The following is a 26,001-nucleotide window of genomic DNA, read 5'->3' on the forward strand; positions in this document are numbered from 1 at the left end:
TCACGTAAGATCATGGGAGTGGTTTTAGCAGGACAGCTGCGGCTTCAGCGTGCGTCTCCCTAGGGTCTCTCGTGGTTGAAGGCTCAGTGCCCAGGTGAGGCTGTTGGGAAGCGGCAGAACCTTTGACAAGTGATGTCTAATGGACTGTCCTTGACTGTGCTCTTTGGCGGGGAATTATGGGGCCCAGTCTCTCCGACTCCACATCTGGCGATGTGAAGTCTTCCACACATAGATGTGCGCCTTTGCTGTGATACAGTGGCTGAGAGAAAGGGTCTTCCCCCAAATGAGCTAATGCTGGTACTATGCCCTTGAACCTCAAGCATAGCGAGCTAAACAAACCTTTTCACTTGATAATGTTTGCTGCCTCGGGTACTAGGCTATAGTGGTTTTTCTTTTACAGCGGAGTAGTTTAGCCCTAGAAAGCGGGAAGAAATGTCTATTGGAGACAAGAGGCGCAGCTGTGCAGATGAATCGTAAGCATGGTGCCGGGCAGAATAGATGGGTACGGAATGCTCCCACTCACATGAAGTTCAGAAGCAAGCAAGACAAAGCTAACTGGCACAGGTTGTTCAGTGATAGGGAAAAGCAAAGATCACTAATTCAGGTTCAGGGTTTTGTCTGGGAGGAACAGAAAGTAGATTATGAAAGTAGGTTGTACATGGCTCGGGATCCTGAAGCTAAGGTACAATTCACTAACCTGGGCAGTCCTCCTGTGGGCAGTCACTATGTAACAGTCCTCCCATGGGCAGTCACTATGTAATGGTCCTCCCATGGGCAGTCACTATGTAATGGTCCTCCCATGGCAGTCACTATGTAACTATTCCATGGGCAATCACTATGTAAGGGTCCTCTCATGGCAGTCACTATGTAAGGGTCCTCCCATGGCAGTCACTATGTAACAATTCACTAAGTATAGAAATATGCACTTGCCAATGGGCAAGGCTCACCTTTCGGGGGAGGCACAGGAGACAGAAGGAAGGCACTATGATGTGCACTGTTTGTTCACATCTACCTTGGACCAATGACTTGACCTAAAACTCAAGGTCCCTCGTCTATAAAGGGGAAAAAGAAGAACAACATTATAATACCTGTTCCATAAAGTTGCTTAAGGATTAAATCTGACAGTGAATGTAAATTGCTGACTACAGTCAGGTAGGTAAGCTTAGTTTCCCACCATCACCACCATCGCCACCATCACCACCACCATCACCATCATCACCACCACCATCACTATCATCACCATCATCACCACTATCATCACTATTATCATCACCATCATCATCACCATCATCACCATCATCATCACCACCATCATCACCACCACCATCACCACCATCACCATCACCACCATCACCATCATCATCACTATCATCACCACCACCATCACCATCATTACCATCATCCTCACCATCATCACCACTATCATCACTATTATCATCACCATCATCACCACTATCATCACTATTATCATCACCATCATCACCACTATCATCACTATTATCATCACCATCATCCCCACTATCATCACTATCATCATCACCACCATCATCACCACCACCATCACCATCATCATCACCATCATCACCATCATCATCACCACCACCACCATCACCATCATCACCATCATCACCACCATCACCATCATCATCACCATCATCACCACCACCATCATCACCATCATCACCACCACCACCATCACCATCACCATCATCACCATCATCACCACTATCATCATCATCATCACCACCATCACCATCATTACCATCATCATCACCATCATCACATCATCACCACTATCATCACTATTATCATCACCATCATCATCACTATTATCATCACCACCATCACCATCATCATCACCATCATCACCATCATCATCACCATCATCACCACTATCATCACTATTATCATCACCATCATCCCCACTATCATCACTATCATCATCACCACCATCATCACCATCATCACCACCACCACCATCACCATCATCACCATCACCATCATCACCACCACCATCACCACCGTCACCATCGTCACCATCACCACCATCACCATCATCATCACCACCATCACCATCATCATCACCACTATCACCATCATCATCACCACTATCACTATCATTGTCACCACCATACCACCTGTCTTAGGGGTTCCATTGCTGTAAAGAGACACCGTGACCAAGGCAACTCATCAAGAAAAACATTTCACTGGGACTGACTTATAGTTTCTGAGGTTCGGTCCATTATCATCATGACAGGAAGCATGTCAGTGTGTGGGCAGATGTGGTGCTAGAGGAGCCAAGAGTTCTATATCTGGATCCAAAGGCAACATAAGAGACTCTCTTCCACAGTGGGTGGGGCTTGAGCACTAAGAGACCTCAAAGCCCGCCTACACAGTGACACACTTCCTCCAACAAGATCACACTCCTAATAGTAGGACTTCCCGTGGGCCAAGCATATTCAACCACCACACCATAGTGATCACCACCAGCACCAGGCACCATCTCCATCCCCATCCCTGTCAATTTGAAGTCAACCACGCCATCCACAGACTGTCCATCCTGTCCTCCCTTCTGCTGCACTAAGAAAGCAGTCACGTGTTCTTCCTGCTGTCACAAGGCAAGACACCTTCCTTGGCTGGGGTTCCCAGACCAGGAATGGACCTCTGGCTCTAACTGACCCACGCTGAATCTGTCTCCCATGATTCAGGAGTTCATACAGGCAATATGTATGATGGGGAGAGAAGACTGCAGCAGAGAAAGCAAGGCCACAGAGAGCACGAAAAGAAAAGTGTGGCAAGAAGTTGACTTTAGGACTGAGAAGGCAGAGACTCCAGCTCCAACAGTGGCTACGCCTGGAAATCAGGGGGAGAGGCTTGGGAGAAACTGAGTCAGTTGGGACCTTGACCTTGAACTTCGGGACTCAGAATGTTAGGCAATAGACTGCCATTGCATAACCCCCTGCTCTATGGTCGTTAGTTAGGGCTGGCCCATAGCCCAGGCAATGGACTCACACACTGTTGTGGAAGTAGGTAACAGGGATGGGGTTTGATCAGTAGAGTTCTTGCTAGTATGCAAGAAGGCCTAAGTTCAGTTCCCAGCATAACCCAGGCATGTACACATCTGTAATCCCAGCTTTCAGCGGGACCAGGAGTTCAAGGTCAGCCTGGGCTATATGAGATTTTTAAGTCACTCAAGTGTCAACTGACTTGTGAGCTATGAGGTGTCTAATAGATCTGCTCAATTAGCTCGTCAGAGTGTCAGTGTTGATGTAGAGTTATGGACATCCTAAGTGGACGGCCATAGCTGTGTTACAAACACAGAGCCAAGAACAACGGTAGCAAAAAAAAAAAAACAAGTTGGAGTTTGCATGACTCTTGGCTTAAAACAACAGTCCATTTTGTTCAGAGACTAAACAATGTAAGGCAGTTGGAACCATAGGATTCCCTCCCGGATGGTGTGATATGGTTCTTCTGGGATACTGGGAATCCTTTGTCTATATTTTTATTTTATTTTCTTTTTCTTGCCTATGCACTGTCAGGGTTCCTTACGGCATGGTAACTGCCCCAAGCTCCAGGAGCATTCCGGGAGTTTGAGGCCACCCCTCACAAGCTCATGAGCTAACTTTAGTTGTGTTTGCAAGCTGGTGAGGGGTCAGGGAACAGGAAGGCAGAGCCCACGTAGGGGTGGGAGGAAGGTTGACTCTACCAACATTCATAAGGGAGATTTTGCTTTTGGGGTGGGGGAGTATAGGCAAGATAAATGCAGGTGACACTAGATGGTGACTGAGTTTTTTCTAAAATATTTATGTTTTTATTTTATGTATGTGTGCATCCGTGTGTGTGTGTGTGTGTGTGTGTGTGTGTGTGTGTGTGTGTATTTATACCATATGTGTGCAGTTCAAGTGGGGACCAGTAGAGGGCATCTGAGTCCCGGGAACTGGGGTTACAGCTGATTGTGAGCCATCCAGTGAAGGAGGCTGAGGGAGGGAGGGACTGAAGCTGGTTGCCCACCCAGCAAGATCCATCCCTCCAAGGCTGAAACATTGTATTTTATAGGGGCTTTCTTGACATTTGCAACAATTTCCAGTCAGTTCTCAGTTCTAACTTAATTAACACCTTCTTCCTGGGATGGGTAAGGCATGGGGACTGCACCCAGGACCCCCTGCATACCAGACAAGCATTCTACCTGTGCTCACTCCTCAGTCCACGGCCTTCTTTCAAGGAGACAATCAGGTTCATGTAAGGCTGAAAAACAGATTTCTACATAGAGGAGGCAGAGCGCCACCCCTAGCCCCATCCGTACCCCTACCCGTACTCCCACCGAGTTACAACCAGAAAACATCCTGGGCAGGCACCAGGGAGAGAGCAGCAAAGGACACAGATACCAAGTCTGGGAACTCTCATTAGCAAAGCTCTTATCTAGCAGGGCCAAGTGGGCTTCTAAACAAAGAGAGCCTGTGATTCCACCTGAGATCATCAAGGCAAGATTTCCAGCCAAGCTCAGTCAGTACCCAAGGAGCCCACAGAGGACTGAGGCCATAGCTCAGTGGTAGAGTGCTTACCTAGCACAGGAGCACACAAGGCCCTGATTTCATCTCCAGTGAGAGGCTGCAGGATCCTGTTTGCTAGGGCAGCTTTGCTTCTTCCTTGGCTCTTGTCTTTTTTTTTTTTTTTTTTTTTTTACCTTTCTTTTTTTCGGAGCTGGGGACGGAACCCAGGGCCTTGCGCTTGCTAGGCAAGTGCTCTACCGCTGAGCTAAATCCCCAACCCCCCTTGGCTCTTGTCTTAAGTTGCTGGGTGGTACTGTGTTTAAATCACTTTGGCAAAATTCCCCTTAAAGCCAACCAATACCTCCAGCCCTACTTTATGGGGCAAACGGGTCCAAACTGCACAAACACGCCTCAAATGTCTGTGCTCCAGAGACCAGAGCTCCCGAGCGACCCTGCCGGTGAGAGATGAGAAGGAGGAGTACAGGGGAGGCTGGGCAAGATGGCAGGGAGCAAAAGGCATGCGTGGTTGGGGGTAGCAGTAGCCAGTGTCTGGCTGGAGGCCATCATCACTTACCAGAGGGAACGTGTTTGCCATGCAGTGCTGTGCGAGCAAGGGCTGCAGAGTCAGCAAAAGGGGGCAGGAAATAAAATGGAAGAGGCAATGTGTTGCCAGGCATGGTTTATTCCTACAATGTAGGGGAAGGTGGCAGGTTGAGATCTGAGTATCCCCATCACGGTGCCCATGATAACCCTACCCCTAGATGCTGGAGACCTGGTCCTCGGATCCTCACCGTGACCCATTTGGAACTGTTAGCCCCATTTTACAGGCCAGGCAACTGAACACAGAGACACGAAGTGGCTACCCAAAGTCACACAGCCTAGAAACTGGAATCAGGAAGCGAATCCTAGCCTAAAGAAGACGCGTCTGTGGCCCACCTGACCACATCCTTCTAATAGCTAACAGATTCAACACACCAGTTCATACTCCGTTTAGATTAACACACTGAAACACAGAAGTGAAGCAAGTCTGGGAGGTTGGAGACTCTCTGTATGACAGGCCAATGGGTGGGCTGCTTGGTGATGGTGGGCTATGTGTTAACTTCCAATCAAGTCCAAGATGTGATGCACCCAGCGGTTCACCATAGGCATTCGGAGGGCCATCTGAAGGCGAACCCTGAGTCAGGGACCAGAGTGACTGGAAACCTTGGACACAGAACAGGGACTGGCAGCTTCTCAAAGTCTTTGGGGGGCGGGGAGACTGGGGGCCTTAAGGAGAGGGCGTTGTGCCTAAGACAAGGGGTTGGAGTTGCAATCTGGTTCTGGAAGCACATCGATAATATTGAGAATTCTTTCAGCTGAAGGCAACTCTTCCAGTAGAGACCCCAGATGGCTGCTGGTGCCACCCTGCACTTTTTTTTTTTTTTTTTTTTTTTGCTACCAGCCTAGGACTCTCCACTGCCTGGGCTTACTAGACCGCCTGTCACCACCAGCCCCCACTAACCCCGACCCGGTGCAGCTGTGAAGCCATGCAGACCCCCTCCTCCTCAGTCCAGTGCATTGCCCGCCGGCTGCCATCCCCTGCATGCATTCCGGGAGGACAGGGGATGTGGGCGCCTGCCTTCGGATTGATGGTCCAGGAAATGTGTTTTCAATTAGTCCCAGGATGCTGAGGTCCAAGCATTGTACAGCATCTCTTGGTGGGGGTGGGTAATGAGTGGAGAGAGAGAGACTTAGTAACCGCGGAGAGCGACCCCAAAGAGCGACAGCTTCTGGAGTAGGGGGAGACCTGTTGGCCAGGGCGCAGGGCCCACAGGATTGGGGTGGCCTTGCTCCAAGATGCAAACGGGTGACCCAACTTTCTATTAATTTTGGAGGGGCTAAACACTATTCGCTAAAGATGTGTTTTCCGAGGTGAGCGCCTCCCTGGGGACCCCCCAGAGCCCCTGAAAGAGGGAGGAGAGAGTATGTGTCACAGGGAGAAACCACCTGTGGTTGGCAGGAGCCTCTCGGTCAAGTCGTGGCCCGCGCGGGCCGCGGTGCGGGTGTCCCCGGAGCTGGCGGGGTGGGGACCGCGCGGCCCTCCACTGCCTGCGGCGCCCGCGCCTCCGCCGGGCTCCCGACCGCGGCGTGCGCTCGCGGTGCCCGGTTCCTTCCCGTTACGCAGTTCCTGTCCCTTTAAATCCCAGCCCCTGGCAGCGGAGACTGGGGCGCGCGGGCCGGACCCCGGCCAGGGGAGGGGCAGGGCGCCCCGGGGTCCCCGCGTGCGCGCGCGCGCGGCCGCCAGCGCCCCTCTCCAGGCGGCCGCGCGCCTGCCGGGGCCCGGAGCGCACGCCGCCGCCGCAGTGCCGCCGCCCGGTCCGGCCGGGATCGGTGCAGCCGCGCGCGCCGCCGCCCGCGGGCCCCGCCGCCCGGGCCTGAGCCGCGCCCCGCGCCCTCCCGCTCCCGGGGCGCGCGGCGAGGGGCCCTGGCGGCGAGGTGGAGCCGCGGGCACCAGCCGCTCCCCCGCCCTGCGCCGCCCCTCCCCCGCCTCCTCCCGGTCCTGTCTCCAGCGGGAGCGCGAGACGCTGGTCAGGCTCCGGCGCAGCTCGAAAATGAACAATCGCCGCGGGCGGACCTAGAAGCCGCCGCCGGTCCGCGCGCGGGGTCGCGGGCGTGCTTCGTCCTCCCCCTCACCCCCCCCCCCCCGAAAAGAGCATCGCAACAAAAAGCCAGCCAGCCAACCAAGACTCCGGTTTGTTGATCGCCTTGTTTCTTTCTTTTTTTTTTTTTCACCGCTTGCGGGATTCGCAAACCGCGTTACATGCATGTCCAGTGGGGGTAGGTTTAATTTTGACGATGGAGGGTCCTACTGCGGAGGCTGGGAGGACGGCAAGGCGCACGGCCATGGCGTCTGCACCGGCCCGAAGGGCCAGGGCGAATACACCGGCTCGTGGAGCCACGGCTTTGAGGTGCTGGGCGTCTACACCTGGCCAAGCGGCAACACGTACCAAGGCACCTGGGCGCAGGGCAAGCGCCACGGCATCGGCCTGGAGAGCAAGGGGAAGTGGGTGTACAAGGGCGAGTGGACGCACGGATTTAAGGGGCGCTACGGGGTGCGGGAGTGCACGGGCAACGGAGCCAAATACGAAGGGACCTGGAGCAACGGACTGCAGGATGGCTACGGCACGGAGACCTACTCGGATGGAGGTAGGTGCGGGCGGCGGTGGCGGGGGAGGAATGGGGACCGTCCCCCTCTTTCTCCTTCTGTTTATCTCCCGGGAAGTTGAGCCTCGCCTTCCAGTTGGGCTGTGGGCTCCTGGGGCATCTTCTAGATTCCCAGGAGGCCTCAGCGGGCCCCTGGCCACAGGTTGCCCCACGCTTGATTGGGACAGTGGCCCATGCCAACCCACGGGTTGGGGGCTCTCCAGCATCAGGGCCCGGCCCCTGCCGCAGCAGCCGAGCCAAAGTCTCGGCATATCCTGAGGAGCAGGCCAGAGATTTGCACCTGCCAGAAGGCCAGGCCGGGTCCTCTGCCACCTCTGGGACCTGCCAAGGCAGGAGGGGCCTGGAGATAGACCCTTCCCCTCCTTTAGTATTGCCTTCCCGGTATCCCCAGAGTCAGGCCCTGGTTGGTTTCTTGTTTTCCTGCGGTGCTTAGGGCCTCCCTCAGTCCTAAAGCAACCCAGGCCAATGGAGAGGGAGCGCTGGGAGCGCCAGAGGCGGGGGATGCCGACCAAACCAAACAGCAAAGCAATAAACTTCTAGGTGGTTGGACACAGGCTGTCGAAGCAGGCTGCTGGAGGGAGGGAGCGAGGGAGGGAGGAGGCCCATCTGTTTAGCGGGAGCCCAGGAATCTGGCCATTCAGTGGCGGAATCATTTTCACCTTTAGTGTAGGGAATCGCTCTGCGCCTCCAGTTTAAGATGCCACCACAGTCAGGGCAGAGCCGGTGCCGGAAGCCAGGCAACTGCCGGCGGCGTGATGGTTTCTGTTCAGAAGTCCTAGCTGGCTTGGCAGCCTCCAGTCCAATGTCACTTCTCAGCAGCGCTGAGACCTCGGGAACAGTTATAGGTCCTGGAAGTCAGACCCCCCAAAGCAGCCTCTGCCTGGAGGCCCCCTCCCCCTTGGGGCGCTTATCCCAAGAGGCTGTTCTTTTGCCTCCCTCTGGGCCTGGGCGGCTTCAGGATTTTCTGCACGGATGCCTGGGAAGGGAGCGAGCTGCAGCAATGACTTGGGCTTCTGCGGGGGGGGATAGCGAGCTCTATGGAGCCTGTGTGTGTGTTCTCCTGCCTGAAGCCAGCACCTGCTCCCGGCCACATCTAGGAGTGATGAGGGCTGGAAAGTAATTATTATTTTGGCTTATGCAACTGAAAGACAGGGTTCGTTATTATCCGAAGAGGAGGCGGAGTCTGGGCAGTTAATTATATAATACTCCTGCCTGTCTGCGCCTTGCCCAACCCTGGTCCCAGGCGGCCTTTCCTGTACTGTTGTTTTCTTGGATTGGCCTGGAGAGTTTCCCTGACCCTGGGGCATTGAGGCCCTCCTGAGGTTCCAGGCCTGCGTGTGCCTCTGTGTGTGTGTGTGTGTGTGTGTGTGTGTGTGTGTGTGTGTGTGTGTACTCTTGGTTAGGTCCTTGCAGCAAGTGTGGGTGACCAAGGTGGGTGGTCCAGCAGCTTGGTGTTCCCAGCAGGGATCCTTAGCAGGCAAGTGTAGCCCAGGGCAGTTGTCACCTGGGCCTCTGGCTAGACAGTTCTGCAAAACTGCCTTCTGGAGGTACTGCTTCGGAAGAGCTATCCTGGTGCCCTGGGCTGACTGGACCCAAAGGGAGGGGAGAAGCCCAGAATACCTAAGGGTGAGGCCCTCCCTGTGCTGAGACCCGCCCACGCTATAGCAATTTCTATTGGCCTAAAGAATTCTTGCCACCAACAAATATGTATTGAGCACTTACTATGGCCAGATGTGGTAAGCTCTGGGATCCCAGGAGCAGGCCAAGCAGACATGATCTTCCCAGTGTGTTCACTTAGGAGGAAGGCTCTCCATGGGGAGCTGGGAACAGGCACTGAGCCTGTCAGGGAGTCGGGGCCTGGTGTGCTGAGACTATCCCTTAGCTGACGCCTTGAGGAGATGCTTCCTAAGCTTTTGGCCTCCTGCAGTACCTCCTTGCCCCCACATCCCACCTGGTCCAGTCTACTTTGAAGAGAAATCAAAGGGACCATGGATGGATATGTGTGTGCAGAGATTAAGAGCTTAGCCTTGGCAGAATCCCCTTGTGTCAGGGCCACAACACCTTACTTCTCGATGCTACCTCGCTTTGCACAGGGGCGCTCTTTTTGCCCTCAACCCCTCAAGGAAATTTCAGTTCTTAACCCTTTCCCTGGAGTGCATGGCAGAGAGGTAGGCATGTGGAAATGGGCTTCAGGGACAGATCTCTCTCTTGGATGTTGACATAGCACGACTGAAATTAAACTGGCCCTCCCTGCTCTAGGGTTCAGGTCCATGTTTCTGCTCACAACTAGCTTTCCATATGGTAGGAGTGACCGTGGAGGATTCAGACCCTGGGGAAATCATTCAGCAAAGCCTGGGTGGGCTGTGGCCAACTGCAGCAGAGGGTCCTGGCCTGGATACCATGTCCCTTACCTGGCACCAGGGTCCAGTTGAGGATGATGGGTTCTCTTGAGTGAGCAGTCCTGGTTTGGGCTTTACATGGAGCTGGGAATTTGGGGGCAGACATCAGCAGTGCTCCACAACTTTTGCTCAGTATCCAAGGCTGACTTGGAGAAGTGGTCGTTGTCATGAACAGAACATGTGTTCTGCAGTCAGCTGTCGTTGGTACGGAATCCGTTCCGATTGGGGACACTTCTGCCAAGCCCTTCTGCATCTTGCCCTCCCCCAGGCACAGCCAGACATTGTTCCTGATGGGAGCCCATTGAGCCACTCTTTTTTTTTTTTTTTTTTTTTTTTTTTTTTTTTTTTTTTTGAGCTGGGGACCGAACCCAGGGCTTTGCGCTTCCTAGGTAAGCGCTCTACCACTGAGCTAAATCCCCAGCCCCCCATTGAGCCACTCTTGAAGTCTATATGGAAGCCTGGGAATGGGGTCAGGGCTTCAGCTTTTGGGGGGTTGACCACCTGGCCTTGAATCCTGGCTCTGCTGTGTGACTTTGGGCAAGTGGCTTAGCCTCTCTGAGTTTCTGTCTCTTTTTGCAAAGGGATAATACCGTGAAGTGGGTGAGGATTGGAGTTCCCGTCTCTGCCAGGAACGAGGTTGGCATTCTCTTCATCCTTACAGTTTACAACATGCAGTGGACATAAGGTTAGCAAGTCTTAGCAGGACTTAGGCAGGACTGAGGAGGTGAGCATGCAGGTGAGAGTCGGAGGTGACAGGTGATGACGCTTACTGTGTCTTTTACACCTGTGCAACAGAGGCTTAGAGCCAGGAGCCTCGGGAAGAGGCGGGATTCTAAGTTCGCTTTTCGTCGCTTCCCGTCCCTATAAACTCCCTTTGTGAACTGTCTACTCTACATCCACTTTCCCCGTGTCAGGGGCAGTACCCCTAGGTACAGGCAGACACATGCTCCAGCAGTCATTGCTGCCCACCTATTGAGAACCGGGGACCTCCTTACTTTCTGAAGACAAACAAGGCTTCCTTTGGATGTCTTGGACCAAAAAGTCACCCCCTCCCCCAGATAAACCCTCCTACACTCTGAGAGATGAGTCACCGAACGCCCCGGCCTCCCCACTCCCCATACGAGCAGGTCCCGTTCACCGGCCCAGATTCCACAGCCCACACACATCACACACACCCACAGTAAGAACTCAGATCCACCCAGGCGCCTGCGCACACACAGCGTGCACAATACACCTGCCACCCGCGGATCTTCCACCCTGTCCCCCGAAGCAGCCACGTGCACCTCCTGGCTTTGTTTGCTCCTCCATAGCAGAGGGCCAGAATTCCTGACACCCTGTATATACAGAGTTCTGAAGAGAGGCCCCTGCAGCTGTTTTCGTTTTGAATGTAAGCCCCTGGCACGGCTGCCCCTTGTGAAGGGAGACTGATATCCGACAATATAAACTGTGTTTTTCTTTTAGTCAGCACCCGGGTTTGAACCTACGGCCTTGCGATGCCTGGTAGACACTGTCACCAAGTGACATCCCCAGCCTTCTTTTTTACTTAGAAAAAAAAAGTGTGTGTGTGTGTGTGTGTGTGTGTGTGTGTGTGTGTGTGTGTGTAAAACATACCTGTATATTTATATATAAATATTAGATAAGGTCTTCCTAAGTTGTTTAGGATGGTCTTAAACTGGTCATCCTCCTGCCTCAATCTCTTGAGTGCTTGGGATTCCAGGTCTGTGCTAGCATACCTGCCTACTTAAACTACCTTTCATGCTTGGCTACGAGGAAAGCTTTGGGGTTTTTATGTTTTTGTTTTTGTTTAAAAGCTGGGTAAAGGGTGGTACAGCCCCATCAGCTCATCTACACAGATACTCCTCCTGGAGAAGCTTGGCTCTGAAGGGGACACACACCCCTACAGGGAACATGAAAGCTTCCCACAGGCTCTCTTCCCCATAGGGGAGGGGGATGTTGACAGGCTCCATCAGGTGAAAGGAGACAGAGCAAATGACTAACTTTGTTCCAATTATAGCTGAGAAAGAGAGTTGCTGAAAGCGTTCCCTCCACCACCTCAGCCTCAACTGCTGGCATTGGAGCACAAGCGTCGACTGATAGCACCTGGTGTGGAGTCCTGGATGCTAATGTCACTGACCTGCTATGAGGACCTGGGATATCTCTGGAAGAGATATTTCTAGTGTTGGGGTACACTTTCTCCTCAGGACCTATGACTCCATAATTCTCAGTATAACTGGCAGACTGTGCTAACAGAACGCCCTCCACAGTAGCCCCATGTCCCTTGGAGGACACGACGCTGTATAGAATTCTGGTCTTTTTGTCATAGTTATGTGTTTTGTTTCTTCTGAGAAGGGATTTACTGAGTAGCCCAGGCTAGCCTAATATTCTCTCTGTAGCCAAGGCTGAGCTAGACTTACAGAAATCCTTCTGTTTCTGTCTCCTGAATGGAAATCCCTTTTTGTTGAATGCTTAACAGGTTTTTAATTTAGTGTGTGTGTGTGTGTGTGTGTGTGTGTGTGTGTGTGTGTAGTATGGACAAGTGTGGGTGTGTATAGAACAGTTGTAGAGGCTGGAGGACAGACACCTCCTTCCACCTTCCTGTGGGCTCTGTGGCTTGAACTCAGGTTATCAGGCACATACAGAATGTCCCTTTATGCACTGAGCCATCTCGCTGGCCCTTGTATTTTCTCACTGAGATGGGCTCTTATGTTGCCCAAGCTGACCTTGAACACTCTGTACCTGAGGATGACCCTTTCACTTCTTATCACCCAGCCTCGACCTCCTGAGTGTTTTAGGATTGCAGGTGTGGATCACCACACACCCTGTGTGCTGCTGGGGCTCAACAAACTCAAGGCTTCTTGTGTGCTGTGCAGGAACTCTAACAACGGAGCTTTATCCCCAGCTCTGCGTCTTTTTTCTTTTTTTAAGTATTTGTTTTATTTGGGTTCCTGGGTGCCAGGCTGCAGGTGGAAATGTCAGAGGACGTAGCAGAGCAGGGATTGGTTCTTTCTCCCTCCATGTGGGTCTGACAGCATACACACAAATCACAGCCTTGCCAGCGGGTATGCTTACCCACTGAGTGGGCTCTGTCCTGGGTTTCTGTTTGAGCTGGATGGTTTCTGGATACGGCGTCTTCAGCACCTTGGAGAGCGCCCTTGCTCGCAGAAGGTGCAGCCACAGAGCAGGTGACTTTCTCAGGCCACGCCCAGTGGGCTCCAGAGTAAACTCCCCGGTGTGGTTGTGCTGTGTGCCTAGTAAGTGTGTGTCTACCGTTCTGTCCACTGTTCATGTTGCAAGACACATGACTGGTCCAGCTGCTGGTCTGTCTCACCCTGTGCTACCCTTCTGATTTTCTCCCAGCACTGTTGGGGCGAGTCTGGGTGAGGCTTCAGACAGACTGGCTGCCCTACACGCACGCAGTCCAAGGCTTACTCCCATTTTAGGTTGTATGCTCTGTTCATGGAATGTGGCTGGTGCATGGCAGATGGAAGAATGTCTCTGTCTGTGGTGGCCGATGAGAGAGCATCTTGTGCTTTCTCTTTAGATCGGCCTTAATGGATTAATCACCTAGAGCAGTCCTGTCCACCCCACTGGACTCTAGCCACATGCAACCATTTGCATTTAAATCTAATTAAATGGAGTACAATTGAGGAGTCAGCTCCTTGGTGCGACAGCCACATCTCCAGTGCTTTGTGGGCCGTGGAACAGTGGCAGCTGTGGTGGACAGCACAGACAGGGACTGTCACTGCCATCATAGAAAGGCTTATACAACATGGCGGCCTGGAGTATATCCCCTGCAGGAGGGGATGTTGCTGGTGGCCATTGCCATGTGTTATCAGCATGCGGTGTTCAGCGGTCAGTCGTTGGACTTGATGTTTAGTTTCCTTCACCCTCGTTCTTGATGCCATTTCCTTCAGACAGTTGGAGTGTCCAGGTGGAAACATCACTGTAAGATGTGTGTTTTGGTCAGCCTCATCACCTTGGGCCTCTGTCTACTGTATCCCTGTTACAGTGTTTTGTTACTGGCTTGGACAACCGGAATTCGAGTCAAGGAAGACGGTGGCACTTGGTGGATGAATAACAGTATTAGTGCCCTAGGGGTGAGATGCACGGATGTCTGGAGAAGGTTCTGGACCTCTGCTATGCAAGCACTCTTTCCTTGCAGAGTGCTGGAAAGAGAGGTGTGTGGCCCTCTCCCTACCTGCGTGAGAACCACCTCTCTGGGGCTGCCCTCCTCGGCTGGAAGCAGCTGGTTGTAAGGAGCCTCTCAGGGAGAGCCTGCTCTGTTCAGGCCACAGTGCAGCAACAAGGCCTGCCTTGTGTCAGCTACATTTGTTGGCCTGGCTGTGTGCAGGGCGTGGTTTGCAGGAACAGAGGGGACTAGAAACAAGAAATAGGGTGACAGGACCCCCTGGAAATGCAAGCTGTCTGGACACAGATGCCAAATATGTAGCATAGACTTTAGAGATGCTGAAGAGAAGTCCCACAAACCAGAGTTTCACGTGTGTTCTGAGGGGCAGCAGACACCTCCCAGGGCAGAAAGGTCCCAGCTGTGTTTGGAAGATCCCATACGTATGCCCTCCACTTGCCCCATCCCCCACCCACTCTCCAAATTCCTGCCCTCATGAGAACCGTCTGTTCCTTCCTCCACCCGAGTTTCCCAGACTCCAGTGGGGCATTGGCCTCCTCCTGCTCAGCTGGTGCCCCCCAACAATGTCACAGGTACTCACCTGAACCAGGATGGGCCCGAAGGGGCAAACACTATCCTGAGAACCAAAGGCAAACAAAGAAGGGACCTCCTCCCTGAGTCGAGGCCAGCAGGTGCAGAAAGCTGTGCCTGAACACAGATTGTCAGTCCTCTTGACTTTCTGACTGGGACGTCACTCAGAAGATAGACAGAGCTCAAGCAGGGCTAGTGCTGATCCAGGGGGTGCTCTGAGAACCACAGCGTAGCCAGGTGCCTCCCACCCCTGCTATGGCCCCTGACCTGTGAGACAACCTGTATGTTCTGGAGGTGACCTGGGTCCTGATGTGCCCACATCTCAGCTGAGCACCAAGTCTGTTTGGAGTGCTTCGTGGGACACCATGACCTGGGCTTACCCAAAAGTGCTGGCCAAGGGGTGGCTGAGCCCTGGGGTGCTCCATGAATTCCCCAGGTGAGGCTGGTGCCTGCCTCCAAGGAAGCCCTTTGGGTCCAGACGACTCCAGCTTTTGTCAGAACCCAAAAGTCCATCCATCCCTGGTGGATTTTAAGCTTGAAAATCAGACTTAGGGAGTGGCTTCCCAGGCTGGTGTTTGAGAAAAGCAGGTGGCCCCGGGATGGTTGTAGCAGAGAGAGCTGTTAAACTCTGCGCCCGTGCTTCAGGAAGTAGCTGAGGGGACCTGGCCATTCCCAAGCACAGTGGCCATGGCTTGGTCTTTGCCACCATCGGCAGATGACCTTTTCTGTGGCTGTGCTGGCTAATTTTGATTGTAGACTTGATTGAATTAGGAACAGCCTGGGGCACGGGTGAAGCCTGCTTTGGGTGTGTCTGTGAGAGCATTTCCACAGAGGGTTAATGGAGAAGAAGAGGCACCCTGAGTGTGGGGCTGTCATCTCATACTGACTAAAAAGGATGAGTGGAGATAAAGATGAACCTTATCTCTCCCTGCCCAAACTGGGCACGAGCAGCCTCCTTCTCCTGCAGCCAGAGCCGTGACCACCTCCTGCTCACAGATCTGTGACCAAATGCACTGCCTCACCCAAAATGGGGCAGACCTGATGCTCACAGCCTGGAGCCCCCCAAACTGTAATGGATAGACAACATACTATGCCCTTTCTGGTGGTTTGTATGTGCTTGGTCCAGGGAGTGGCACTATTAGGAGGTGTGGCCTTGTTGGAGGAAGTGTGTCACTGTGGGTGTGGACTTTGAGACCCTCATCCTAGCTGCCTGGAAGCTAGTCTTCTAGTCTTTTCGTGGCTTCCTTCAGATGAAGACGTAGAACTCTCAGCTCCTCCTGCACCATGCCTGCCTGGATGCTGCCATGTTCCCGCCTTGATGATGATGGACTGAACCTCTGAGCCTGTAAGCCAGCCCCAAATTAAATGTTGTCCTTTATAAGAGTTGCCTTGGTTATGGTGTCTGCTCACAGCAGTAAAACCCTGACTCTTTAAGACAGTTACCAACACAGAGGAAGGCTGGGGAGCTCCAGGCAGAGCTGCCTTGGGGCAGGCAAGCTGGTTAGTTTTCAACTCTAACTAGAGTCACCTGAGAAGAGGGAACTTCAATTGAGAAACTGCCTCTATCAGGTTGTCCTGTGGGCAAGCCTGTGGGGGCATCAGCTTGATTAATGGCTGATATGGGAGGGCCCCGCCCATTGTGGGTGGAGCCACTGCTGGGCATGCTGTCCTGGGTGCTATAAGAAAGCAGGCTGAGCAAGCCATGAAGAGCCAGTCAGTGACAGTGTTCCTCCTCTGTGGGTTCTGCTTGGGTTCCTGCCCTGACTTCCGTCACTGATAGATGTGACAGTAAAATGTAAGCCAAATGAACCCTTCCCTTCCTCCCCAAGTTGCTCTCGGTCAGTGTATTAGCCCGGTAACCAAATAGAAACCACGAGAGTCTGTGTCACGGTCCCTCAGGCATGCTCAGAGACTGGCGTGTGGCGGGCTTGCACCCTGAGAGGCAGAAAATGGCATTTGATAACATTTTCAGTAATAACTTTATTGAGGTATAATTCACATAAAAACTCACTCTCTTCGCTGCACACTGTGGCGTTTTTTAGTGTGTTCACAGTTGGGGTCTTCTCCCACGAGTCTAACTTTTTTCCCCTCATTTCTGTCGGCGTGCGCGTGCACACACTGGTGCATGCACATCTCAGTCAAAGCAGACTGCAGGGGCTCCTCCTTAGGTGCCATGCTTGTTCTGTGTGAGACAGAGTCTCTCACTGGCTTGACCTTGCTGGCTAGGCTGAATGGCTAGTGAACTCTAGAGATCAGCCGTCTCTGCCGCTCCATAACAAGCAGGTACCGCCATGTCTGGCTTATTCGTGTGGCTTCTGGGGACTGAAATCTCTGACTTTTGTTCTTCCATAGTCTGGACTCTGAGAATAGAGCAGGGTCTCACTGTAGCTCAGGCTGTCCTGCCTCAGCCCGCCCCCAACCCCAAGTTCTGAGATCACAGATCTGCACCACCAGCCTGTCTGGAACACTTTCCAGATCCAACCATCTCCTCACCTCTCTTTGTTGCCTGGTGACCATTGGCTTGCTTCATGTTCCCAGGCCTACTTTGGATGTTTCACATGAACATGTGAGATCATGCATGTGTGTGTCCCTGTGTGACTGGCCCCTTCACCGAGCATGACGTTCTCATTCCTCCATACCCACTCTTCATTCCTTTTTTCTGCCTGAGTAGTACTCCATTATCTGGTGGACACATGTTCCTTTCTTGGGCTTTTGCACCCATTCCACCTTCTGGCTGTGGCGAGCAGCTCTGCTCTGACTCTGTGTGTATGTATGTTTTGGTTATCTCAGGGATACCGGGAGTGGATTCTCAGGGTTCTGTGGGGTGAGGAACCAGCTGCCCATCTGCTGCGCTGTCTCCCATTCCTGCCTGCAGTGTGGTGAACCCAGGCTCACCCCTACCTAGTACTATTGCCTGTCTGAATGCAGCCATCACGGTCCACGTGTCTTGCTGTGGCTATGTTCATGCTTCCTTTGGTGCTGGGTGTTGGCGTCTCTTCACGTACATCCAGCGTGTGCTATTGACGATGTCTGAGCTCTGCACTGTTGAGGATTTGTCCCTTTTTAAACCCCATTGCTTTTTCTTGCTCCATTCTAGGGCTTTCTGTAGATGGTGTCTGTGAGTGCTGGTCGGGAAGGAGGCAGACCACTAGAGATCTCCTCAGGGTCACCTTCTTTCTTTCTCCCAGAGCTCCCAGCACTGTGCCAGGCGCACAGTGGGTGCTTAGCAGGGGTCACTGCTCATGGTCTTTGTCAGGGTCACTGGGTTCTCAGCAGAGCCTGGGACACACAACAGCTGGCTCTGGGGACGTACACAGAGCCCAGGACTATTAGGCTGTTGGTCGCTCTGGAGTAGCCCATGTTGGTTCCTTACTTGGTGTTGGTGGAGCAGAGGGCATTGGAGACAGGGTGGTGGTGTCTGTAACCAGGGGAAAACCATCGGGGGAGTAACTTTGGATGGAGAGTCTGTGATGGCAGGCTGGCAGGAGGGGCTGCCGGGCCTCCGAGCCTGCAGAAGGAGCCTGTGGCACGTCAGGGAGTGTTTTGTGGCTTGCTGGCTAGGAGGAGCAAAGCAGCCTAGCCTGTCCATGTCTCTGCAGGGACTAAGTGACTGCACCATGTTGGGGGCCACAGGCTTAACTATGCATCGCAGAGAAAACGCGGCAGAAAAACCACATGCAGGGGTTTCCTGGACCAGAGTGGGCTTTGGTAACAGCAACCCGACCATGAGGTAGCTTGCAGCATCAAGCTCTCTGTTAAGTGCAGGAGCAAAGAGAAGAGAATGCATGAGCCCTAGGGAGTTAACAGCCAGTTAGGGGACGGGAGACAGGAGCAGGGTGTGGGAGACCCAGAGGCAGAGATAAGTTCTCAGAGTTAGATGACCCGGGTCCCCCGGTCAAGACCCCACTTTGAATTTCTCCCTCCACACTCTATTTTCTGGAGTATCTATGCCTGAGAGCCTAGTAGTACTTCAGCCTGCCGTGGAGGAGTATGGCAGAGGTTTGAAGATGATGCTGTGGACCATAGGGTGCCACAGAACCCCAGGGCTGTGAGCTGGGTGCTCCCTGGCTTCATGGCATTGCCCACCTGCCTCAGTTTCCAGCCCCATCAGTACTGTGCGTGCTCAATAGAAACTGGTTCTGCCAGTGCCAGGGAATGTAGCCAGCTCCCCACAGTGCCATCTCTAGTCCTAGCCCTGGGAGGTGGTGGCCTGAATCTCTAGAGAGTTCCATCTGCTCAACCCCAGGTATGGCTGGTGACCTGGGAAGATGGTGACACTAAGATAGGATGAGGAAGAGAAACTGAGGTAGTCTCTCAAGGCCATGCCTGGAATGGATTTATAGCTTTTGCAAGTCAGAAGCTGGTAGGCTTAGGCCTGGTGGTGCAACCCCATGTCCCACCCTTGGGCAGGTCAGATGACCTGCCCCAGGTTTTTCTCCTTCCTTTCTGTCTCTAACAGATGACCACCCCTCCTAAAGCCACAAAGGCCTCTCCCTAGAAAACCTCAGAACTCAGTGGCCCTTGTCTTGCGGACACCCCACAGGTGAAGATTTGGGCTCGTTCCTGGAGTGAGGTGTGTTAGAAAGAGCTACTGAAGGACTTGGACTTTAAGGGGGGCCCTAAGCCAATGGAGTTCACTTCAGACTGGTGCTGTCTGAAAGAGAGACCGCTCTCTAGAGAGGACTGTGGGGAACAGGGCCGTGATTGGTTGGGAAACACCTGTTCTCTGTCTTTGCTGGAGAGAAATGGTCGGTGTTTGTGGGTGGCACAGTGACCTCCTTTTTCCTCACTCTCCTGATCTTGGGGTAACCTTGTCTGCAGTTGATACTCTAGAAGGCAGTTCATATCCAGAAAGACATTGACGGGGATTGGGGGTCAGGAGGGGAGATGGCACAGGCGCGTAGGTAGCCAATTGATCTCTTGCTGATGGGGTTAGGGCTTCCTCGGGCCTACACTCTGCACCCACATCTTCTTTCGTCAGCCATTTCCTGGGGTCCTTGGGGGGTCTCTGTACCCCAGTTTTATAACTGAGGGAAGTTTCTAGAAAGTCCACTTATTTCCTTCTCTCTTCCTGGGCTGAATCTGAGCTCAACTGTCCATCAGAACAGACAGTCCCCTGTACCACTCAGGCAGTAACTAATGACTAATGTGCCTGGGGACCTCTGGGGACACAAGATGTCTGGGCTGGGCTGCCAGAGAGCCAGGCTTTCTTCTAACTTCCCTCTTCAGAGCCGCCCTATCCCTCAGCTTCTTTGCATGGGTGTCCCTTCCCCAGGCTGGGGTCCATGACAGTCGCAGGGGCAGCTTGCAGGGACAGCCTCTGCTGTCCTTGACCCTGGGCCTCCTTGGCTGGCCACTGCAATGTCCGGCAGGGTGGGCGTGAGGCTGATCCCCACCTTCACAGCCAGGTCAGGTCCCCTGCGCGATGCCATGTGGGGTTGTTTGTGTTCACTGGGGCTGGACGTGCCATCTCCATGAGGGACAGCCACAGACTTGGCTTCAGGTTGAGGCCTGTGAAATCAGAGTGAGTTCCAGAACAAGGATCGAGTGGCTATGGATATTCCATAGCAGGAGGCCTCTGTCTATTCCCACGTCCAGGGTAGATGGGGGATCTTAATGTCCGGCAGAAGGGGCAGGATGCCCCCCACCCCATGGTCAGGGTAAAAGAAGCCCGTTGCTGCCTCCTCAGACTTGGTGACGCCCACCCGAGTCCCAGCATCCCTCTGGCTGCAGATGGAGCAAGTTTTTCCCAACCCACAGCTTGAAAGCAAAACAAACAGAAAACTAGGTTTGGGGCTGGAGAAATGGCTCAGTGGTTAGGAGCACTCGCTCTTGCAGAGAATCTGGGTTCAGTTCCCAGCACCCACACTACAGCTCATGACCATTTGTAACTTCTGTGCCGGAGGATCTGACATCCTTTTCTGGCTTCCATGGGTACCAGGTACACACGTGGCGCACCAAAGTACATGCAGGCAAAACACCCATGCACATAAAATAAAGGAATCCATAAAAACTAAAAAACAAACAAACAAACAAACAAAAAGCCCCTCAGTTTTTTTTTTTTCTTTTCTTTTTTTCGGAGCTGGGGACCGAACCCAGGGCCTTGCGCTTGCTAGGCAAACAAACGCTCTACCACTGAGCTAAATCCCCAACCCCCAAACCCCAGTTTTATCAGCATAACATTTACATGGTACACAGTACATTCATTTAAGGTGTTCAACTTGGTGGTTTCTAGAATATCCTCGGAGTCATAAGCCATCAGCACCTACAGTGGTCCAGCAGCTTTACCATCACAGGAAGAAACCTTGTACCTAACGATTGCTTCTCTGCTCTTCAGTCTCGGCCCCTGGCGGCCATCTTCTCTCTGTCTTATGGTTCTGCCCAAGCTGGGGGTGGCTTTGAGCAGCTGGTTTCTGTCGCTTGTCCAGGACTCATCCACGTGGGTAGCAGGTGTCTGACCGTTGATTTGTTTCCCAGCTGAGTAATATTCTCTGACCAAGATGAACTTGCCTGTCCTTCAGTGGTGGACGTTTGGGTTCTTCCCATCTTTGGTCTGTTGTGGGCATCATTGTCGTGACCATTCACGGCGAACATTCAGGTACAAGATGTGTGTGCGCTGTGCTTTCTTTTCTCGTGGGTTAGGTCGCCAAGTGTGGTGGTTTACTCCCCACAATGAACTGCCAAGATTGCTCAAGCATATAGAGAGGAGAAGGCTTGGGGATCCCCGTCTGTGACTGTCTGCCACGCCTTTGGGTCTATGGGAGGCAGCATACCATGGTAGGAATACTGTTTGCCTCATAGTGAACAATGAGACAAAGAGGCAGCCATTGGACCCAGTATAGTCTCCAAGGGTGCACCCCCCCATGCCTTAAAGAGCCCACCCCTTCCCTATAGCTCCCTGCTATGGATCTGACCTTTAACCCCTGGCCCCAGGTGATATCCCAATCCAGACCATAGCTCATCACAGGGTGACTTGGGGTTGAACTGTTTGAGGAACTTCTCGCATCTCACTCTACTTCTGAGGGGGTTCCGGAAGCTGAACCCTAGTCAGGACCACCTCCAAGCATGTGGCACAGGGTAGGGAAACTCGGGATGAGTGCCCGGCTCCCTCCTTCTGGCACAGGCCTCTCGCTGTCCTCCCTCCATGCCCTGCAGCCCAGCTCTTGAGTTATACCAGCTATCCATTGAGAGTCCCTGGATCCTGGGTGCTGGGTACCACAGCCTGCCATGCCCATAAGTGAGCAGATCCGAGGTCACCGAGGGCCATGCCTCCTTCCCTGAGGTTCTGAGGTACCTGCATCCCATTTTCTGTCAGATAGAGAGAAGCTGAGGAAGACTTCTCTCAGGATACAGGGGCACGTGGAGCCCCCTGGGAACCTCCATGAGGAAACAGAGACCCTGGGACCTCCATGGGGACACGCAGGGAGACCCTGGGGACCTCCATAGGGACACAGAGACCCTGGGGACCTCCATGGGAACACACAGAGACCCTGAGGACCACCATGGGAACATCTAGGGACCCTGAGGATACACAGATACCCTGAGGATCTCTATGGTGACACACAGAGAGACCCTGGGGACCTCCACAGGGACACACAGACCCTAGGGATCTCTATGGGGACATTTAGGGACCTGGGGACCTCCACGAAGGCACACAGACACCCTGGGTACCTCCATGGTGACATACAGAGAGACCCTACACAGAGACCCTGGGGACCACCATGGGGGACATCTAGGGACCCTGGGGACACACAGAAACCCTGGGGCCTCCTTGGGACCATACTGTACTTCTCTAAACCTAAATCCTATTAGTAATTTTACTAAGACAACGAAAAGCTTCTCCATGCCACTCCAGTGCAGCGGTCAGCCAAGGGAGAAGTGCTCGGCCACTAGGGTGTAGCCTGTCATTCACATGGCTGACTGCACCTCAGGTTCATCCTCCCCCAGGTGGAGGTGGACCACACAGGCGGCCCCTGAAGCACACTGCCCCTGTGCTGTTCCTGGGACCTCTCACTCAGGTAGCATGCGGGGTGAGGATGGGATTGTGTGGCTCTAGCTTTGCCCGTAACCCCTCCTGACTCCATGCTGCTTATGCAAGCATGAGGCGTGCGTCCTTCAAACTGGCCACCGTCCTGCTTCCTCCATATGTCGTCTGACTCTTCCCTGGCGCCTCCTTTTCCTCTGGCCAGTCTTCCTTCCTCTTCCTGTCCCTCATCCCCTCTGAGATAACAAATGCCCCGGCTTATGAAGACTGTGAGTAGTCACCCAGGACAGTGCTCTGAGTTCAGGCAAGCCATGACACCCAGGTATGTTGCAGTCCACTGTTAGATACCACATTCCTTCAGAGGCTGACTGCTGCCTTTCTAAGTATGTGGTTGGTGGCAAATCTTCAAGATCCTACCTCAGAAGACAGAGAGCTTCAGACCCTTTCTCCCTTGCCCTGCCCTGCTCAGCCCTTCGCCTCCCCTCCCCTCTCCCCTCCTCTTCCCTTCCTCTCCCCATCCCTGGCCGTCCCAGCACTATAGCACAGCTTAAAAGCTGAATCCATACTCAGTGTTTTTTATCCTTGTAACTGGAAGCTTCATTACTGCTGAGCCAAGCAGTGTTCCCCGCTGTACGTTGCCCGTGCATAGCCTGACTGAGCAATTGACTCTGTTTTAATTGCATTATTTTATTTAAATCATTGGTCAGTCTTCTCCCCACCCTTCAGACACCCAGTAAGAAAATCTCTCAATGCAGCTTCTCCCTCACACTTCAGAGTCTCCGTCCATAACCACACAAATCCACACCTGTTCACAGGTTGGTCCCTCCTCACAGTCACCCTGGAGAATCCCTTGAGCACTCCCGTTTGATCATTCTGTCTGCCTCCTCCTTAGGTCCCTCCCTCATTTTGGTGGATTCCATTCTGCGGTAGCTTTCTGAGGAAGGATGCCCAGGTGACCAGGTTTCTGTGGCTTGATCACTTGATGGACATGTTGGTGTTTAGTGCAAATGGAAAACCGTTTTTGTTCAGAATTTGTGCCATGTGGGGACACAGTTTCATACCAGAGAAGCTCTACTGTTGAAGTCTTGTGTCTTTCTGTCTGTTGGACAATGTATCCTAGTCTTCTGTCTTCTGTCTGTTGGACAATGTATCCTAGTCTTCTGTCTTCTGTTTGTTGGACAATGTATTCTTTGTTTTATTCTTGTTTTTGTTTTTTTGTTTTTTTGTTTTTTTCTTTCTGGAGCTGGGGACCGAACCCAGGGCCTTGTGCTTGCTAGGTAAGTGCTCTACCACTGAGCTAAATCCCCAACCCCCTTGTTTTTGTTTTTTTTTAAGGCAGGATTTCTCTGTGTAGCCTCAGCTGTCCTAGACCCCCTTATGTAGACCAGACTGGCTTTGAACTCAGAGATCCATTCTGCCTTCCAAGTGCTTGAATTAAAGGCGTGTGCCAACACCGCCCTGCCAGGCACAGTATATCTCGTATGCTCTGATTTTGTGACTTCCTGGAAGCTGTCTGCTGCCATGTCCTTCCCTTCACCATGCGGGGACGTGGGTCCTCAGGATGCCCCAGACCCTTAATGCTCTGGGAAAACGGTTGTCCCTGTATTTGGTCTTTTCCTTTTGTGCTTTCCTCGATCTTCATCCTGGGGCTTTGGTTCCTGCCTCATCCATTGTCTTGCTTACGTCTTTTCCAACTCAACCACCTCCTTAAGTGTACGTATCCACGCAGTTCCGTTCCCGGGTTGGAAGGGTCAGGCTTCTCCAAGGGATTGGATGGACTCGCTTCAGTCCGTAGCTAACGCCAGCAGCCATAGCTCTCCAGAGTCACACAAGGCTGTAGAGTGTCACTTCGTGACTGACGGTGACAGGAGGATGTGGTCATTGTACCTTTTCTGAGGAAAACGTTCCAAAGACGTTGGGATGACCTTCCTTGTGATGGAGGAGTTTAGTTCTAGGGATGTGTTCCTCCGAAAGACAAAGTTTGGTATTAGGTATGATTATCAGCCATAGTCAATAGGCTGAGGGTTTAACTAGGAATGCATCATGTGTTTGGTGTGTGCAAGGCCCTAGATTTGGTCCTTAGCACCAAAAATAAATAACATGAAGTAAAACAAAAAATGATGTAGGTCAGACCCAGTGGTGATTTCTGTGATAGGAGACATCCACGCAACAGACTATTACACAACCTTTATTAATAGCGGGAAGAGGTCTACTGTGAAGGAAAGAAGGTTCTAGAACATGGTGTAGCTAAGTGTGCTATGCTGGGCACAGAGTCTGTCCTCGTTCTGCCTGTGTCGCTAGACACTGGGATGCTCTTCCTGATGACAGGAGTCACCCCATCTCCTCTGAAATCCTGACTCCATGGTCAGAGTTGGGGCCCCAGAGTATTGCATTTCTCGTCTCGAATCCAAGCTCAGCAGGTGATTTCAGTCCTCAGGGACAGCACTGCTGTGTCCACTGTGGTCATTTGAGAGGCCTGCCTGGCACGATCCCCTGCTGTGACAGTGCCCTGGTGTCTTTTTACTCCGGGTGGCATGGACACGGCGTTTCCCCTAACCCGGGATGGTTGGGAAAATCACTTCTTGGCTGAAGCCCACAAGTCACAGCTTGAGCCCTCGGTGCCACACGCAAGCTGGCCAAGACGGCTGACATCCCAATCCTCCCAGCCGCCTAGAGCATCCCACTGCGGGCGGAGGGCTGTAGGGCAGCAGGATACCTGTCCCAAATGAATGAGGATGCTACAGATTGGGTCGCAGGCCCTTGCATGGCCGACTGCAGGAGGGATGTTCACATAGCCTGGTCCTCGGTCTCCTTTATTCCTGAGGAGGGTGCCCACTCTGTCCTCAGACTGATGTCTTCCACCCTTTGTGGCAATGGCCTGAAGTGTCGGTCCCTGGGTCAGATACTCTCCCTGCAGGCTCCCAACCAGCTTTAAGGATATACAGTGACCTCTTGCCTCCAAGGGAGGTGGATTCCGTGATACTCTCTGTAGAACTCTCTTCACCCTGTCTCTCCTCCCTGACCCCACTCTGCGTGCGAGTCCAGAGAGGCGAATCCTGCTACGTTGGCGTGCTGTGTTTTCTTCCCTTTCTTCACTATTGTTGGTCTTGTGATAGAGTCTTACTTTATAGCTAAGCTGGCCTCAGATGTGCGGTAATCCTCCTGCCTCAGCCTCCAAGTGCTGGGATTGCAGGCATGAGCTGTCAT

At 52.8% G+C, this 26,001-nt stretch overlaps 1 protein-coding gene across 1 annotated transcript in view; it reads left to right on the plus strand.

Moving 5' to 3' along the window:
* The first annotated feature begins 7,294 nt into the window (after window positions 1-7,294).
* Window positions 7,295-26,001, plus strand: part of Jph3 (junctophilin 3) — a 61,001-nt gene continuing 42,294 nt past the window's right edge. The window contains exon 1 of the mRNA NM_001107437.1: window positions 7,295-7,676. Within this exon, the coding sequence (NP_001100907.1) occupies window positions 7,295-7,676 (382 nt within the window). The remainder of the gene's footprint in view (window positions 7,677-26,001) is intronic.

The sequence above is a fragment of the Rattus norvegicus genome, chromosome 19 (genome assembly GCF_021556685.1).
Source record: "Rattus norvegicus strain SHRSP/BbbUtx chromosome 19, alternate assembly SHRSP_T2T, whole genome shotgun sequence".
Classification (NCBI taxonomy): Eukaryota; Metazoa; Chordata; class Mammalia; order Rodentia; family Muridae; genus Rattus; species Rattus norvegicus.